This window comes from Larus michahellis, chromosome 10, assembly GCF_964199755.1.
Source record: "Larus michahellis chromosome 10, bLarMic1.1, whole genome shotgun sequence".
In the NCBI taxonomy this organism is placed as follows: domain Eukaryota; kingdom Metazoa; phylum Chordata; class Aves; order Charadriiformes; family Laridae; genus Larus; species Larus michahellis.
In genome coordinates this window covers 17,193,979-17,211,684 of record NC_133905.1, presented here as the reverse complement: position 1 = coordinate 17,211,684, position 17,706 = coordinate 17,193,979, and the positions used below count along the sequence as shown (strand labels likewise).

Genomic DNA, 17,706 nt, shown 5'->3' with positions numbered 1-17,706 from the left:
ATAAAAATTGAAGCTTGATTGTTAGGCAAAATTATTAAAGTGCTCATGGACACATTGCTTCTGTTTTGACAGGTGAAAGTCTGGTATGTCTATAAACTTAGTCTGGGCTTCTGCTGTGCAAACAGGGCAACAAACACTTTATTATCAACTGTCTAAGACCTGTTTCTTACCAGGACTATGAAGCTCTATCTATCAACAACGCTACTAATAAGAAACTATGGACTTGCTGCCCACTCTCCATGCTCTATCTAGGATTTGCAATGCTGGGGTTCATCTGCAGGGTTGGGGGTGCAGGTGCAGGTGGGGCAGTGGGGTGGCCTTGGCCCCAGCAGAGCTGAGGCTGCTGCCAGCATGGGCATTGCAAAGCACAGAGGAGCTGGAGCAGCACGCTGGAGACCCTCCGAGGCTTGGCTGATGGGTGGTGGCACAAAGAAGAGGGCCAGAGGGATCAACCTCTGGCTGCCCGCTGCTCCGGCAGGCTCTGGGATGGTGGGAGCAGCTGCCGGGGGAGGCGGAGGGATGCTGCTGCTGAGGCTGGGAGGTGCTTCAGCCCATCGCTTGGGGGGTGCCTGCGTGTCCCCTGCAGGCTGAGCACCCGGGCTTCTGGAGGGGTGCCCTTCATCCATGGCTGGGGCGTCCAGGGCTCTGCGTTTGACGCCAACCCTCCTCTTGCAGCTTGCCAGCAGGTGGGGATGGTCTCTGTGGAAGGCGGGGTTGTACTAGTAGAGTATCTAAAAAAGCAAAGGAGAAGAGTCAGTTGCCACCATCTTGAGACTGGAAAACCCCAAGCTACGAGAACTGGGACTCTGAATTGCAAAAGACCAGCATGGACATTGAAAAGGGCTCTCAGAGCGTTTGAAACCTAAACGTTACCTGACGGTCCTGTTCAGTTATCGCCACCCCCGGGGTTTTGCTGCCTGGGACCAGAGCATCGTAGGCTTTTCAAAAGCATAAGAGCTGCTTTGGAAAGCCAACTACCACTATTGTTCATCAACTTCAGTGTCGAATGAGCGGGCAGGTGATACTCTGGTGCTTAGATGTACCTTCTCAGCATTCAGCAGGTGCCACAGGAAGGTTTCAGATTTGCAAGACACATAGCAAAGACACTCAGAGAAATCAGGTTATGCTGAATCTGATTTTGCACTTAATGGGTTCAAACTAAGCGGATATAACCAAACTGTGTTTTATCTGTGTTTCTACTAGTCAGAAAGACTAACTCAAACCTTCCTGAAAATGACCTGAGAAGGTCGTTAAACCCAGACCTCTCACTGCCATCCCCATTTTCCCTATTGCGAGGCCCTATTTGATGTGAAGGTCCATCTCTCCCCCAAGACTACTGTGAGCCTCAGTCCAAGTGCAGAGCAAGTGCTGTACCTGGCTGTGAGCAGAAGCTGCTGCTTCTTCTGCCAGGAATTCGGGCAGGGAGGCAGATCGTTGGAAATCCTGTCGCTGTTTGGTGAAGCTGTACAGGTTCATCTGCCGAAGGAAACTCTTCATGCTGTTCATTCCAAAAATTTGTTGAGGTCTTCCCCCACCCAGCACCTCCTCTTTGAAGAGTCCTTCATTGATGGCAACACATTTTCCATCCGCACGCCACCAAATGGATTGAAACTGGTGGCTTTCCACCACCTTCCAAAGCTTCTGAGGGAAGTGGAGTGCTGAGAACCCATTGGCTTCACCCACTGCCTTGTTGGAAACAGGAGGGACTTGCTTGGTCTTGTGACCCTCACAGCCAGGTTGGACATCCAGCTCCACATTCCACTCTGCTACGGCAGCGTCACAGGGTGCTCTTTCCCCCTGTCCTGGAGGACCAGCAGAAATCATGTTGGCTGGATACCCCAGCACAGCTGGAGCAGAAATTGATGGTATTTCTGCGGGAGATTCCTGCCTTTTCATTTCTTCTGTCCCAGTTGGACAAAAGTTTTCCTCACTGGCCATCGCCATGAGCAGCCTGGCCTCGTCCTGCCAGTCAGCAAGCGAAGGCCGACTGGTGCCGGCTACTGGGGGCACCAATGGGACATTCTGACATGTCATTTTGATGCCCGTGCTGCACAGTGGGGACATCACAGCGTGACATCAGGGTGCTGTTTGACAGCGGTGCCCCGGGAGAAGGGAGCAGCCAGAGGAGCCCTTCCTGCAGAGCACTTGCTGCTCTTCACTCCCAGAGCCACAGGGGTGGTGGGACTCCCAAGCCCAGGAGTCAGTAAAGCTGTGTGGGACGGTTGTGGACAATGAGATGACCATGCTCTGTCCAGTTGCATCCAGGAGTGGGTCTGAAGGGAGGAGTGGGGATAGCTGCAGTGTTGGGCATCCCAGTGCCCCTTTTGGGGAGTTTTTGTGATTCACTGGAAACATCTTACAGGCCTTGGCTGCACATTCGCTAAAAGCCAGGCAAAATACTCCCATGTCTAAATACTGCAGGACTGCACAAGAGTAATTTCTAGCCTCCCCAGGCACTGACAGTAATTTTGCTCCAAGAGAAGCCTAACGGGCTGATGAAAGATCAGCATCTTTCCCCCTGAGTTGCACAGTCACTTTCAGAGGAGCCCAGCATATAGCTCAGCCTGGCCCAGCACACCAGGGCAGTCAAGCTGTGCCTGATATGGGTTGTCATAACCTTTGTCACACCCACCAGGCACCCTCGTGCTCCAGGCATGTGGTGCCATGACGGGCTCCGACCTTTCAGTGTGCTCCCTCCCTGGTACTGGCTGCATCTTAAAGGTCCCCTCCAACCTAGACAATTCTATTGTGCCCTTCATCCTTTGGCTTCTTTAGCCCTGGAGGAATTTAACTGAGAGGAAGACATTTTGCCTTTTGTTTCTTGTATTTGACGAGAAAGGGAAGGGGGTACCTGAAGAAATTTGCCCTGAAATACCCTATTTGGGTATGAAGAGCTGGCAACAGTTTGTCCTGAGCCAGCTTTACGTGTTTGACACAAGCTATACTGACCCAATGCTCCAGGCACTACGACAATACTGATAAAGCTCCTTCAGGCCAGCATCTAAAGCAAGGACTCCTCATATGCCCTGAGATCTGTCCTGCAGCTGGAAAAACTCCCTGGTAGCAAACTACCTTTCAAAGGGGCTATGAACACTTCTGCCGAGCAAGGGGAAAGGGCTTCCCTTGTTGAAACACATTGCAGCAAGCCTTTGTGTGGCGTAAACCCTCTTCACGCCAGCAGGATCAACTGAAGGACCCATCTATGGTACCCAGTATCTGAGCTCCTGCTTCTCTCTCTCTTGCAGCCCAGTGTGAGGCGGGCTGGCTGCAGCATTTTGCGAGCTCTGTAACAGGGGAGGTTATTTCTAAGGTGACAGAGACCCAGCAGAGAGCCGACAGCCCAGAACAACCCCTGAGCTCACCTTGTTAGCAGTCCCAGGTTACTGTTCCCTAACAATCTGTTCTAAGCATTGGCTAAGTTTGGAAACGGTGATAAAAGCAGGCTTGCTGCTATCATGCCAATGAATAAAGAACTTGTCAACAGAGGGAGATTCACCAGCAGCAGGACGAGGGATCAGCACAAACATTACTGTCAGCACAAACATTACTGTACAGTACTTCCTCTATAGAATGGTTTATATAGAATCATAGAATTGTCTAGGTTGGAAGAAACCTTTCAGATCATCAAGTCCAACCATCAACAAAACATGAGTCCTTCAAATTGCTGTAATAGAGCTTTAATACTGCATTTAAGTGCTGGAAAATGGAAAAAGCAGAGGGTATTTCACCATCTAGCTTCAGACTTTTACAAATAGATGTGAAACATAGAATGGTTTGGGTTGAAAGGGCCTTGAAGATCATCCAGTTCCAACCCCCCTGCCAGGGACTTCCACTAGACCACACGGCTCAAAGCCCCATCCAGCCTGGCCTTGAACACCTGCAGGGATGGGGCATTCACAGCTTCTCCAGGCAACCTGTTCCAGCGTCTCACCACCCTCACAGTGAAGAATTTCTTCCTGATATCTAATCTAAATCTACCCTCTTTCAGTTTAAAGCTATTACCCCTTGTGCTGTCACTACATGCCCTTGTAAAAAGTCCCTCTCCAGCTTTCTTCTAGGCCCCCTTTAGGTACTGGAAGGTCACTATAAGGTCTCCCCGGAGCCTTCTCTTCTCCAGGCTGAACAACCCCAACTCTCTCAGCCTGTCGTCATAGGAGAGGTGTTCCAGCCCTCTGATCATCTTTATGGCCCTCTTCTGGACCTGCTCCAACGTGTCCATGTCCTTCTTATGTTGGGGGCCCCAGAGCCAGATGCAGGACTCCAGGTGGGGTCTCACTACAGTGGAGTAGAGGGGCAGAATCACCTCCCTCAGCTGCTGGCCATGCTTCTTTTGATGCAGCTCAGGATACAGTTGGCTTTCTGGGCTGTGAGCACACATTGCTGGGTCATGTTGAGCTCATCAACCAACACTCACAAGGCCTTCTCTGCAGGGCTGTTCTCCATTCTCTGCCCCGTCTATATCTGTGCTTGGGATTGCCCTGACCCACGTGCAGGACTTTGCACTTGGCCTTGTTGAACGTCATGAGGTTCGCATGGGCCCACCTCTCAAGCCTGTCCAGGTCCCTGTGGATGGCATGCCTTCCCTCCAGTGTCTCAACTGCACCACGCGGCTTGGTGTCATCAGCAAACTTGGGTGCACTCAATTCCACTGTCCATGTTGCTGACAAAGATGTTAAACAGTGCCAGTCCCAACACCAACCCCTAAGAAAAGCTACTCATCACTGGTCGTCACTTGGACATGGAGCCATTGACTGCAACTCCTTGAATGTGGCCATCCAGCCAATTCCTTATCCACCAAGTGGTCCATCTGTCAAATCCATGTCTCTCTAATTTAGAGACAAGGATGTCATGCGGGACAGCGTCAAATGCTTTGCACAAGTCCAGGTAGATGACATCAGTTGCTCTTCCCTGATCCATCAATGCCATAACGCCATTGTAGAAGGCCACCAAATTTGTCAGGCACAATTTGCCCTTAGTGAAGGCATGTTGGCTCTCGCTGATCACCTCCTTATTTTCCATGTGCCTTAGCATAGTTTCCAGGAGGATCTGCCCCATGATCTTGCCGGGCACAGAGGTGAGACTGACTGGCCTGTAGTTCCACAGGTCCTTCTTTTTTCCCTTTTTAAAAACGGGGGTTATGTTTCCTCTTTTCCAGTCAGCGGGAACTTCACCAGACTGCCATGAATTCTCAAATATGACAGCTAGTGGCTTGCCAACTTCATCTGCCACTTCCCTCAGGACCCGCGGATGCATCTCATCAGGTCCCATGGACTTGTGCACCTTCACGTTCCTTAAATGGTCTCAAACCTGATCTTCTCCATCCAAAACACAGATTCAACTAACAAGCCGGCTCCTAACATATTCTGACCGTTGAAAAGTATCCATATTCAGCTTTGGGCTTTCACTTTATCTCTGGAAAATCCTCAGCAATTTAGGCTTGCTCCGAGGGTGAAGCTTACCAAGTGTTCACATAAGTCGAAGAACAGCAAGCAAGGTGCAGTTGCTGGCAGCAGGGCAAACCCTTTGGGGTGGAGAGCCAGGACCCAGTGATCACAGCCACCTCTCCCATCTCTGCCTTCAGGAAGTGACTCATTCTGTTTTCTCCTGTGAAAGCAGGAAGGGGAAGAAAGAAGCTGGTTGTCACAGGTAGGCAGACAAGTCAAAAAAAGAGAGGCGCTACTGCTTCAGTGAGTTTGAGATGTGGTACTCTGAGTCATCCTGAGGTGTAGGAGAAGCCACTGTCCCCTGCAGCACCTCAGGCCTTCTTAGAAGAATTTATTTCTCACCACAAGTCACCCAGCCCTGCATTTCTTGGTCAGGTTTACTCCCTCTTGGAGAGCAAACACATTCCCCTGCCTTTCAGCTCAATGCCAGGTCTGCAATGTGCCTGACAGATAAACCAAGCCCCATCAAGACAACTAACATTCTTGTCTATCACTGTACCTTGACCTATTGTACGAGATCTTTTTTTATCAGCTCCTGGAGATGTGGGAAGCAGGCGGAACCTGGGATATGTGTGAGGAAGGGACAGCATATCAGGCATCTCAAAAATAGATCAGAAAGGTTAGGCTTGAATCAAGTGAGGCAGACAAAGCCCATAACCCCTGCCAGGAGGATGAGCAATGCAAACAGTGGATGCCTGCATCTGAAGTAGAGATTTTTTTCCCAGTCACAGCAGAGGAATGTGTTTTAAGTAGCTGGCTTTTGGCCGCCTGTTTTGTTTACGCTTCCAAAGTCAAAACCAAAAGTGACGTCATATCCTGCTTTATTGAAGCACAGAAGGAAGCATCCGGGAAGGGGAGACAGAACATGAAAAAGTCCAGACCAGCCTAAAGTGAGACACGCACAAACCCTCCTGCTCAGCTTGCTGAATATGTAGATATTTATCTACACAGCCTGCTACCACAGCTGAATGGAAAATACTTGCTGGGCTTTGGGATGCTCCAAGAAGCCAGGAGGAGAACAGGGAGAATATCATACTCAACTCTTCCTCAGAGGTTGCTTGGTTTCTTGAATAATCACCACTGCACAGAAGGACCAGACTCTCAGCTGATGCGAGCAGGCTCCATGGCTTCCACCGTAGCTGTGTTCATACTTACACCAGGTCAAGAGCCATGTGGCTACTGCCCAATTTTCAAGTTCATGGTAACTTTTAACCTGTACAAGTAGAAGTAGAAGAGTAGAATGAGGAAGTGATCCACTGAAACTTGTCCTGTGTGAGGGACTTTCCTGGAGAACCGGCATGAGAAAGGTGCTGCCTGCCCAGAGAAGTGCCGCACTAAACCAGGCACTGGAGAATGGCCAAGCACTGGTTCAAGCTGGGTGCTTTGTCACAGAAAACAGTACCTCTGCCAAGCGTGGGCAGTGGCTGAACACTGTTATAATTAGAGCTGAGGTGCCAAGCCAGTTGTTTCTAACTCCTGTTATTTTTACCATGCGTCTTTCAGTATTTTGTATTAACCTGAAGAGAGTCCATGTTTGATTTCAGGGGGTAGGAGAACTTCATGCTAAGAGCATCCAGTGTTTTGTTTTCCTAGTTATGCAGAATGGTCCTCATCGCAAACCTAGGTGCGTGACAAAGGCTTACAACTAGAAGGCAGAGGGGAAGGACCCCACTTGCTAAGTTAATTTCTTGAACAATTAGGGTTGGCAGCATTTAGTTCTGTCAAATTACTCCAGGCATAATTTTTCTAATCAGCAAACGTTTATTAGAAATTGCAGAGGTACAGTAAGGGACTGGCACAGGGAGGGATAGGCTATTTCACCTGCAACTGTCCTGACCTTCAGGGAAAAAACCCTCCGGCATAACATAGTTGCCATAAATACTTACACTATGACAAAAGATGTCAGAAATGCAAGCTGTTGACATTACGGGATACTCAGCCAAAATGAAACCTTATGCCTTTCAAACTGTGAGCTGTAAAGACCAGCAAGTTTTATGACAGTATAATATGCTATCCTAGAGTTTATAGGGCAGGAAAGCGCAGCTGACGTTGAACACACAATACTAATTTCTTTGAAGGAAGTTAATTTCCAAATGATACAGAACTGTCCAACTCATTGCCAAGTTCTGGATCTAAACTAAGCAAGTTCATAAAAGGGTTAGACAGATCAATGTATAACAGGTTATGTCCTGGGCTGTATCCTCTTGCTCAGGGGATTGCCAGGAGCATAGTGCACACCAGCATCTTCCCTTAGTGTCTGCTGCTAGGTGGATGGACATTTGGCCTGACTTGCTTGCCACATACAGTCAGCCAGGACCCAAGTATTCAAGGCTTAATTTTGTTTGTGTAAAACAAAGCCTCCTCGCCTGCTTGTGTAGGATTTTACAGGCTTGTTTCTCAGTGTCTCATGCATTTAGTTCTTCCTTCTGTCTCTTGTAAGCCTGAGCAGAAGACACCATCTCCAAAGAGGGCATACACCTCCACACAGGGCTGCTCTGCTTCTTGTTTGTAAGGTATTACAACACACTGTACAAACAGTCTAACCCCGTATGAAACAGACGTCTTAGATAAATCCCATGCAGGGGATTAGTCACACTGATGTTGCAATCATTGGTGTCATGGCTAAAAACGACCCAAGGGAGTATGAGAATCTTCCATCACAGCTTATTTACATTAATTATAAACAAAGACACACAACTCTCTTGTGCTAGCCCAACAACTACTTGCATCTACCCAATGCTTGTTATCTTAGCTCAGGACTATCCTAGAGCAGATTTTCTGCCACACCTCTGGAGTGGGCTGCCTTCTTCTTCCAACTTCAACCAAACAGCAAAAGCATATTTTACTGCAACTGCTTTACATAGGTTTCTTGCACAGTTACAGCAACAATTCCTTGCTGCTATAAAGATGTACCCTCATCTCACCTCCAGATGACACAATTATAAGCTAAAGGTTCCTGATGCCAACCACACCATAAGCTCTTACATAGCTGAATGTCCTTGTTCAGTGTGGTACAGCACCAAACACTGCCCCTGAGCTGAGCCGTGGTTGCTGCTCTGCTAGTGATATTAGCACTCACAATGGTTGCTCTGGGCTTAAACCATGGAGATAAGGCTTTAGCATTAAAAAAAAAAATCACTAGTAAACTTATTAAATAGTTTTAAGTTAAACATATAGCTTGGCAGTGCTAAGTTAACAGTTGGACTCGGTGATCTTAAAGGTCTTTTCCAACTTCAACGATTCTATGTCTTTTATACAACCCTTCCCCTTCCCAAATGAAATACAGCTGTGCAGATGTGATGCTCTTACAGCTTTTGACCTAATGCTTTTATGCAGTAGAGGAGGTGGAAAGACAATACAAAGCCTACGCATGCTAAACCACCTTTGCAGCAGGAAAATCAAACCCCTTACATAATAAGAGCAACCACGAGAGTCAGGTCATGGGGTTAAATCAATTGGTCAGGTGGACAAACTGAGATGCCTGAGTGGTTTTCTTAGGAGTGGGTGACCATTTACACAGATTGTGCAACTAGTCAGTCTCTGCTCTGCAAACAGCCTGATATCCAAACACCAGCATCTGTAATAGCATTACTCTGTATTGATATCCTTTGCGTGCGTTTTGTAAATAAACAAACAGTGACTCATAACTGATGGGCTTGGAGAAACCCAGGGCAGGGTTTCTGCCCAGGACACAGTCTAAGTCATCATCATCTTCTCATTTGTGCAAAGATACCATCGTACGTAATGGGACTGATTGCAGCAGGGTAACTCCAAAGAGGAAGCAACCCTGGATGCTGGGGCCAAATCTTCCTGCCCGTGCTTGCTGCAAGTAGCACCTTGCCTGTGGCAGAGCCCCGCAGCAGAACACGTTCACTCCAGCAGCTCAGTGGCATTTGCTCTAACCGGCAACAGCAGCCCTGGCCTGGCAGGATATCCCATAAAGGTGGACATTCACACTATATCCTCACCCAAAAGCACCTCTTTCCCCCAGCGCCATGTGTGCCATCCCACCCTCCACATAGCTAACACTGAATTAGTACAGAGCAAGTGAAAAAAAGTACATGATCACACACACACAGAATCACAGAATAGTTCAGGTTGGAAGGGACCTTAAAGATCATCTAGTCCCAACCCCCCTGCCATGGGCAGGGACACCTCCCACTAGACCAGGCTGCTAAAAGCCTCATCCAGCCTGGTCTTGAACACTTTCAGGGATGGGGCATTGACAACTTCCCTGGGCAACCTGTTCCAGTGTCTCACCACCCTCACAGGAGAGAATTTATTCCTGATATCCAATCTAAATCTACCCTCTTTCAGTTTGAGGCTGTTACCCCGTGTCCCTGATAAAGAGTCCCTCCCCATCCTTCCTTTAGGCCCCCTTTAGGTACTGGAAGGCCGCTATACAGAAGATACTAGATAGATAGAAATTAATGTTTAACCTTTGTCTGCCTTACGCTACTGGCAAATAGTGGCAGGCAATCCAGAATTTTTTTTCACTCACTAATTTGTGAGCAACTTTGTTTCCTCTGCCATGCCAGCAGCTCCATCAGCAGCAGACCTAAGGAAACCTGGTCCCTCATGGATTCAGTATTTGGATAATTAGTTTCTGCATGTTTGTTCTTTTTTTCCTTCACAGCTACTACGGTTCGAGTCTGCTATAGCCTCTTTCATGGTCACCGTATTGTAAAGTGTCTTTCCAACAGCTATGTGGTTTCAGAGGTCCCTTAGGGACCTTTAAAAGCTTTACTGTTCCTTGAGCTTTTCACTGAACTGAAGCGTGGCCACCACATTCAAAGCTGCTGGCAGGCAGGCAGCACGACCACAACACAACTGTGTGCCATCGAGAAGTTCAGCTTAAAACTGATGGAAAAGGAAGCCAATAGGGAATCATATAATAGCCTATCTAAAATCCTTTAAAACACAAGAGAATTGCAATACCAAATCTAAAAAGAATCAAATCAGAACATTCTTGTTTGTAGCCTTGTCTCCTCAATTCCCAGAGACAGAGCTTGAACCTGCAAACCAAAAACCTTGAACAATCATGATCTAGCTACCAGATCTTCACCCCTGAATGCCCTGACAGTAGGGAAGCTCTTCAGTCCAAATCTGGAGCCTTGTTCTTCTCTCACAAACAGTAGCCAGCCACAACTGCCTAGCATAAACCCTCCTGTCACAAGAGGAGAGTCAGTCCTTTATCCTTGCACCCCATCACCCTGCAGGACTGCCTGGTACCACTGGAGAAGCAGTAGCTGTAGATAAATGGATGGCTGATTCATGCTGGGACACTGGTCTATTTTCTTGTCCCCCCAACACGATCTCACACAGTACAAGAAAGCTGTAAAGCCAGTTCCTTGCGTGGTCCCACTCCAAGCTGCAGTGACCACATTGGGATGAGCAACCAGAGACGTCAGTGGCTTATTGGAGGCTGTGATCCTTAAGGCTTTGTCTGGTTGTAATTAAGCCATCTCATTCTTCTTGATGAAGGCTTGGTGGGGAAGGTATCCTGCTCGCTTTACTTGGCAGTGTCTGAAAATACTGTGTGAACAAGGGAGCAGTGTGGCCACAGGGACAGAGGCTGCTAGGACCTGTTTTCAGGCTGCAGAAAGAGGAGCAGAGCCATGCTAAGACCATCAGTTTGAGCTTCCAATGAAGCTCCTGCCTCCTCACCTCCCTCGACATGCACCCAGAGGCGCACAGTCATCTCCACGTCCTTCCTCTCTTGCCCAGCAGGGCCCAGCTGTGCTCTCCACTCCCACCCTGGCAGCCAGGTCTGGACTGGGGCCACTGCACCACCCCAGAAGTGGAAGCCAGGACCTGAGCACTGACAGGGCAGGGGGCATGCAGGAAAGAGCAATCCTGGGTTACAGTGAGCTCAATGCAGCACCAACAGCCAAGGTGTTTTACTCCTTCAAGCATCCTCTACTTTGAGATTAATTCAAATAAAAGTCATTTCATTCATAGGACAATGGAAGCTTGCAAGACTAGTAACCAGTGGGACAGCTACTCGCTAGCAGCCCTAATGATTATTCAAGACCCAGGCTGGTTTTTACTTTAAAGACCCTCCATGTTCCAGTACAGCTCTTCCACTACTCACAATAGTTCAGCAACATCTGAGGCTACAAGAACTGTTAAATTGTTGTCCCGTGGTTAGGATGAAAACCTGCATTAAACAATATCAAGACTTATCTTGAGATGAGCTAAGCAAAGTTGAGCAAACGAGAGATGTGCTGTCGCAACAGAAAGCTGTGCAGAGCCACAGGCTAGGTAGAGTGTTTCCAACACCTCCATCTCAAGAAGTCAAGTCCAAGGGCTGCCTAACCTCACCTTTTATCCAGACCAACACCAGATGCTCCCAAAGATGTGCAAGAACCCCAGCCTGCCTGCATGGGTCTCACCTGCCCTCCAATACCTTGGACTGGTTTATGTGTGGACCATAACACCCATTGCTCCCTGGGGAAAGTATCACCATTCATTACAAGACTGGGTTGCCTTGCTTCCCATTTAAGAACTTGAGTTAGATTCTCTGTCTTTCTAAATTTATGGCCTCACCAACTTCTGAAGACAATGAGACACACATAAGTAAACTCAGTTAATCAGTGGTTAAAATGTTTTTCTCACAGCCCAATCATCCTTTAGTTAAGTTCTACAATTTCATGGCAAGAAGCCTCAGACGGGCTGGAGATGTTGGGAACAGGAGGTTCTCCCCAGCTACTACACAATACATACAATTCCTGGGTAGTTATTTGTTGCCACTAATCATGCTGGGAACAGCATTGTGCCCTGCAACACAGTGGGTTCAATTTACATTAAAACCAAAAAAAGAAAAAATAGGGCAGCCTTGACAAGATTTGTTTGACTGCTGTGTTTAATATTGTTGGAGAATTGCTCCTTGCAGGGAGCAATTTAAAAAAAAGCTTGATGAGGAAAAGCTTGTGATGAGGAAAGCTCATCTGCTTTCCTTTAGACCAGCTGTGTGTCTGCCCAGGACAGATGCACTTGGCACGTACATGAAGATGGCTCATACATACTGAAGGAGCAACTCATTCAATAATCACACATTTATGAGACAGTTTCTAGTCAAACCCTTCCTCCAAGCAAAGATAACACGCTATCCTTGACGTTCTTACCACAAATACATGACAGCTCTAGCACTCTACTGTCTATAGCACACAGCAGCCTCATTGTTCAAGGACCCACCAAGCCAACGTGACAATCCCAGCCTCAGGGCACCCATCCCCTGTCTAACTCAGAAAATCTTGTGCTAGGAACTTACCCTAATCCTACATCTTAAGTAAGACTTCCAAGCTGTCTGTGGTACACTGGCAGATTGCATGGCAGCGCCTCTAGCTGAGGTACATGCCTGCTTGCCTGCTTTCTTAATGCTCTGCTCTGTGTGGGTGCACAAAGCATGGCAGATGACATTTTACTGTAGGTGAAAAAACGTCATTCTGTTCAAAATGTCCCTGCCGTGTTGCTTTCTGCATTAACTGGTCTCTAGACTACTGTGGTGGGATGAGACAAGGAGGATTGCCTAACCCTGGGTTAGACAGCAGGAGAACTAGGATCCACAGAGAGATCTTCATAAATTAAATAGAAACCACCAAGATCAAGATGCTGAAGAGGGAGGACAGTCCAGTCACAGACATGTATGTGCTTTATCTAGACAGCACACCAGATGCTGGTATAAAGCAAAGAGCAAACACTGCAGGAAGCGAGCACATGTAAAACAAAGTAAGCAGCTCTGCAAGAACCTGTATTCTGGGAAAAGATCAGTCACACCTTCAAGCACAAAAGTTTGTGCCAGGCGCCTCCTGTAACTGGAGAGGCTTCACTCAGGGTTGGCAGGAGTGAAGGCAGTGACAGCACAAGTGCCCAGCGAGGGGGTGCTCAGCCAGCCCTGCTACAGTGAGAAGCGTCGTAGCAGTGATGGGGACCTGCAGAGGGGACCCTGAAAACAGCAGAGGGGAGCAGAACCCTCTGCTCACTGCCCAACCCACCTCCACATACACCTCTCAAGAATGCAGCATATTAAAATCTCATTTCCTAAGGTATTTATGAGATTGTATTGTCTCACCTTGATTACTAGTGAAGCCTGTGAGTTATTTCAGCTTCTCCTGTCATGCCTGGTTGTCTCAAAAACATCACATTTCTACGCATTCTGAAGGAAAAGAGAAATCCCTTAGTGAACAAATAGAGAGGGGAGTCACATTCATGCTCCTGCTAAGGAAAGGCTGCAGCTTTATACCTGCCTGCTGGCTGGCCAGCAAACATGCACACACACTTACCCAAGTGGGAAGTAGCCAGGGCACAGGGTGTCTCCAGCCCAGCTGATATCTGGGGAATTTGGGAGCAAAGAGAGGATAGTGAGAGGTATTAAGAATTATTGCATCAGAGGCAAGAATGAGTGAAGTCAGACAGAAGCTGTTGTTCACAGAGCCGTTTGTCCCTTGCTTAGATTACAGTCAGGAGTTTATGCTAAGGGCTTTCTCTTTTCTCAGTGAGTATCACAAGCTGTCAGCTCTGCTTCAAGCAAACTGGAGCAGTCACAGGGTAATGGCACTGGCACGACACTGAGATTAATTTTGGTTCAGGTCCCAGTTTTACTTTTGGCATCCAGAGGCATTTGCTTGTTCCGTGTCCCCTTTTTACCCCTGGTGGGACAGTCTTGTCTCCCAGCAGGGACTGCTCCTCCAGCACACATGACACAGGTCTCTGCTGTGCAGACACATGACCAAGGTAAGACCAGCAGAAACAACCTCCTAATTACCAGAAACAAGCCCAAGAAAGAAATTAAAGGACAAACAACCCCTGACCATCCAAGTCAAGTCCCTATTGTCTACCTTAATGCACTGTTCCCCCATCACAGGGCACACTGGATCTGCTTGCTTTCACAGTGTTGCACATCCCTCCAGCTACAGTTTCCCCTCTGACTGCTCTGCCCAGGGTGAGTGGAAGAGGAACAGGCCATGCTGCCTGCCACCTCCCCCAGGGCAACTTTCCCTGCTTTTCCAGAAAGAGCTGCTCAGTAGAGGAGCCCTGCTAGATTTCTCCTACTTTTGAAATTGTTTTTTCCTTCCAGCTTATGATGACCTACATAATAAGCAGGTCACTGGAACATGAGAGATGTTTTCTGAGGCAGAGGAGAAAAGCCAAACAATTCCCCCACTGCGTGTGCTTCTGAGGACAAAGTGAAGTGCTGTTTCCTAGGGGTGCCACTCAGCAGCCTCCTTCATGCTCTTCCTGTCTGAAATCAGTGGGAGCTGCTGGAATCCCACCAGGGACACGATCAGACCCTGAGCAGAACATCAGGCTAGTTAAGGACCAGCTCCACAGGGGACTGAGATGAGCTTCAGGAACATAAACCCTCCTCATGTGAACAGTAAACCTGCCATGTGCAGCCCCTGTGCTGTGAGCCCATGCAATGGCCCGGCTGCGTGAGAGTCAATCCACCAGGCAAGGCAAGCTTTCATCAAACAAGCAGCAAAGGGAGGGAAGGAGAGAGCAGGAAGATGTGAAGGTGACAAGTTCCCACCATGATCCCTGTGGTGCAAGCCCTCCCCAGCCGAAGGAAGGATCTGGTTGTAGCAGGTCTGCAGACCACAGGAATACAAGACCAAGTCATCCCCAGCTGGAATCGTGCCCTACCTGAAAAACTGGCAGGCAAGAAGCAGCGTTAGAAGAGCTTGAACTCAATTTACTTCTCAAGCTGTAGTCATTTCTGCTCCTTTATGGGAAGCATTCATAAAGGCTTCCTACAATGAAGTACAAACTGGAAATAAGATGGATTTGAGTAGCCGAGAGAAGAGAGACCCTTGGATATCCCCTCAGCATCAGTATGGTTTAAGGCATGGCAGCAAGGAACTGGACTGTGTCATGGAACTGGAGGTGTTGTCTCCAGCACCGTCCTCTCTAATCTTGCAGCTGATCTGCCCCATCTTCAGATCCCCCTCTCAAATGGGAGACAACATAGAGAAAGATGTAGGCCAGCATATCTAATCCCTACAATGGCTAGTGCACTGCAAACAGGAAGCAGGTAGCTACATACCCAAGGGTAAGGCAAAAATCTACTACAGAAATGAATGTAACATGATCCTGCCTGGGGCTCAGAGTCAGTCCCAGAAGGATATGCAGAGCGAGTAACCAGAGCAGACAAGGGTAACAAGCTCTCTCAAACAGCCTGATGGCTCAGAGATCTCCAGTAACAATAGTGCAAGTCTGGTAACTAGGTCACAGTTATGATCCTTAATTAATCCTGAAGAGACCCCATCTGCCATGGGGAACATGACAGATAAGGTAGCTCATTAAGCCCAGAAGCAGGCCAGGGATAATGCCAGACCCCAGCCTAGCCCCCAGAGGTTTGGGGACAAAATGCTGTTTGGCAGCGGCAGCTGCTTTGCCCAGCCTGCTCTCTGCCAAGCTTTTATCCAGCAGACGCACCAGACTCCCCATCTCCTCCGAGGAAGCGATGGCAGCCGGGAGCCTGTTCACTAGACGCTGCCCAAACCACACTGACATAAACCATGAAACAGGAGAGAGACAGGATCAAAACCAGACCAGGGGCAGGCAGACATGAGGCTTCAGCAGAGGAGCTATACATAATTCTGCTAGATAGCTGAGCCCTGGCTCCCTGTACTGCACTTCACGTGCAACCCTGCTCTTTTCCCCCACACCCCTCTGTGCCAGGGTATGCTATCCCGAGTCACTTCTTCCCCTGATTCCTCTGGGAGAAGCTGAGAGATACCTGCTTCTCCATGTGTGCTGTCTCAGCTTGCACAGGGAGTTAAATTAACATGCTGGGCTTGCAGCCACAGCCCTGAGACACAGGTGCTGCAAAGGGGCATCAAGGCCAGTGGAGAAAAGGGACTGACACTACCACTGAAGTTAAAAGAGTTCATGTGCCAGCAAGGCCAGGTCGTTCACTTGGCAGAAAGACCTGGCCCTGACCACGACAGTGGAAAGCACATCTGGCAGCAGGTTGGCAGAGACTGGCTGAGGCCGAGGGCAAGGTCATGGATGACTGACACCTGGGAGAAGAGTCTAGGGGCATGTGATCTGCCCTGGCCTCTAGAGCTAGCTGTGTTTTGCATCTACACGGTCCCTACGAATGTCTTGATCTGTGTAAATCCACTGGTGACAGGTAGATAAGCTGAGATAATACTGATTGGGTTTTCAAGCCCCGCTTCTGCTACCTGAGCAATTAAAAAGCAGCCACCATCAGCAAAGACAGCCAAATCTAACAGGGCTTCTGAGGACTCATCACAGAGCAGCCGCATTAAAAATAGTTTTTTTCAAAGAAGGGATGTGTGACTAATAAGACCTAAACTAACAATTGTCTGGAGATGGGGGCAGCTTAGTACTAAAGCCACCGTCTCCAGGGCCCGTTATTAAGGTGTCACTTGTGCTCACTACCACCCCCAAAGGCACTGTGTTCAGCAAAATGCACAACTGACAGCACACCAGGGAACTGACACGACTCCATACAATTAAACTAGAACAAGTAGCAAGGAGAAGAGCTGCCTTCTATCCAAGGAAACTGTGAATAACAGAGCAATCAAACTCCAGGCATACACACCATAACCATACACAGGCACTGTTCTCCCTCATCCAAGTGAAGTGGGACTGCACCACTGCAAGATCACTCCATGAAAACTAGGTCACTGGCTATAAAACCCAAGAGACAGTGCAAGAACTTTGTGAAGGGTGTACTGAAATTACTTCTTCCAATTAAAACACAAGCTTAGGAAGCAGCTCTGGTTTATGTGCTGTTGTAATTGGGGCTTTAAAACTCAATTATTTGCTTAAAATCTCATCGTCCTTCATGGTAAATATATCTTAACAGGGGTTTTACTGTGGAGGAGACACACAGTTTTGGGAATCAAGCTGAAGCAAACATGGGAAAGATTATCACCTTTCTGAGACAACAGTACAGAGAGCACAGGTAGCATGGAGCAGTCCATGGTCCCAAAGGCTCACAAGGGAACCCAGAGCTTGCCCCCTTCACTCACACACAGAAGAGCGGCACTCTTGTTTGCTGTGCCAAGCACCAGCCTCCTCTCTCCCTCCTCCAGCCAAAGTGCAAGACCAGGCCCCACACAAGCCCTGAAAATCCTTCTGGATTTCAGCACTAGATATCACAAGGATCCAGAGAGTTGGCACTCCTTTGCGTGTTAGAGTTGTTGGCTTCTGTTTTGAGGCTGAAGTGGTAGCTGCCCCCCTCCCAGGTACCCCAGTACTCTGCTGCAGGTTGGACAGGATGAATGTC

The 17,706-nt window shown here is 48.3% G+C and overlaps 1 protein-coding gene across 1 annotated transcript; it reads right to left on the bottom strand.

Moving 5' to 3' along the window:
- Positions 1–638: 638 nt before the first annotated feature.
- On the bottom strand, positions 639–2,064 carry LOC141749186 (heat shock transcription factor, X-linked member 3-like). The gene is made up of 2 exons (XM_074602253.1): positions 1,375–2,064; positions 639–731 (listed from the first exon to the last, which is right to left on the bottom strand). The coding sequence occupies exons 1-2, from the start codon at positions 2,062–2,064 to the stop codon at positions 720–722; spliced, it is 702 nt and encodes a 233-aa protein (XP_074458354.1). The 3' UTR covers positions 639–719.
- Positions 2,065–17,706: the final 15,642 nt, after the last annotated feature.

Excerpts from the sequence above, each read along its gene's own strand:
- LOC141749186 (XM_074602253.1), bottom strand. The coding sequence starts at position 2,064 with ATGTCCCCACTGTGCAGCACGGGCATCAAAATGACATGTCAGAATGTC.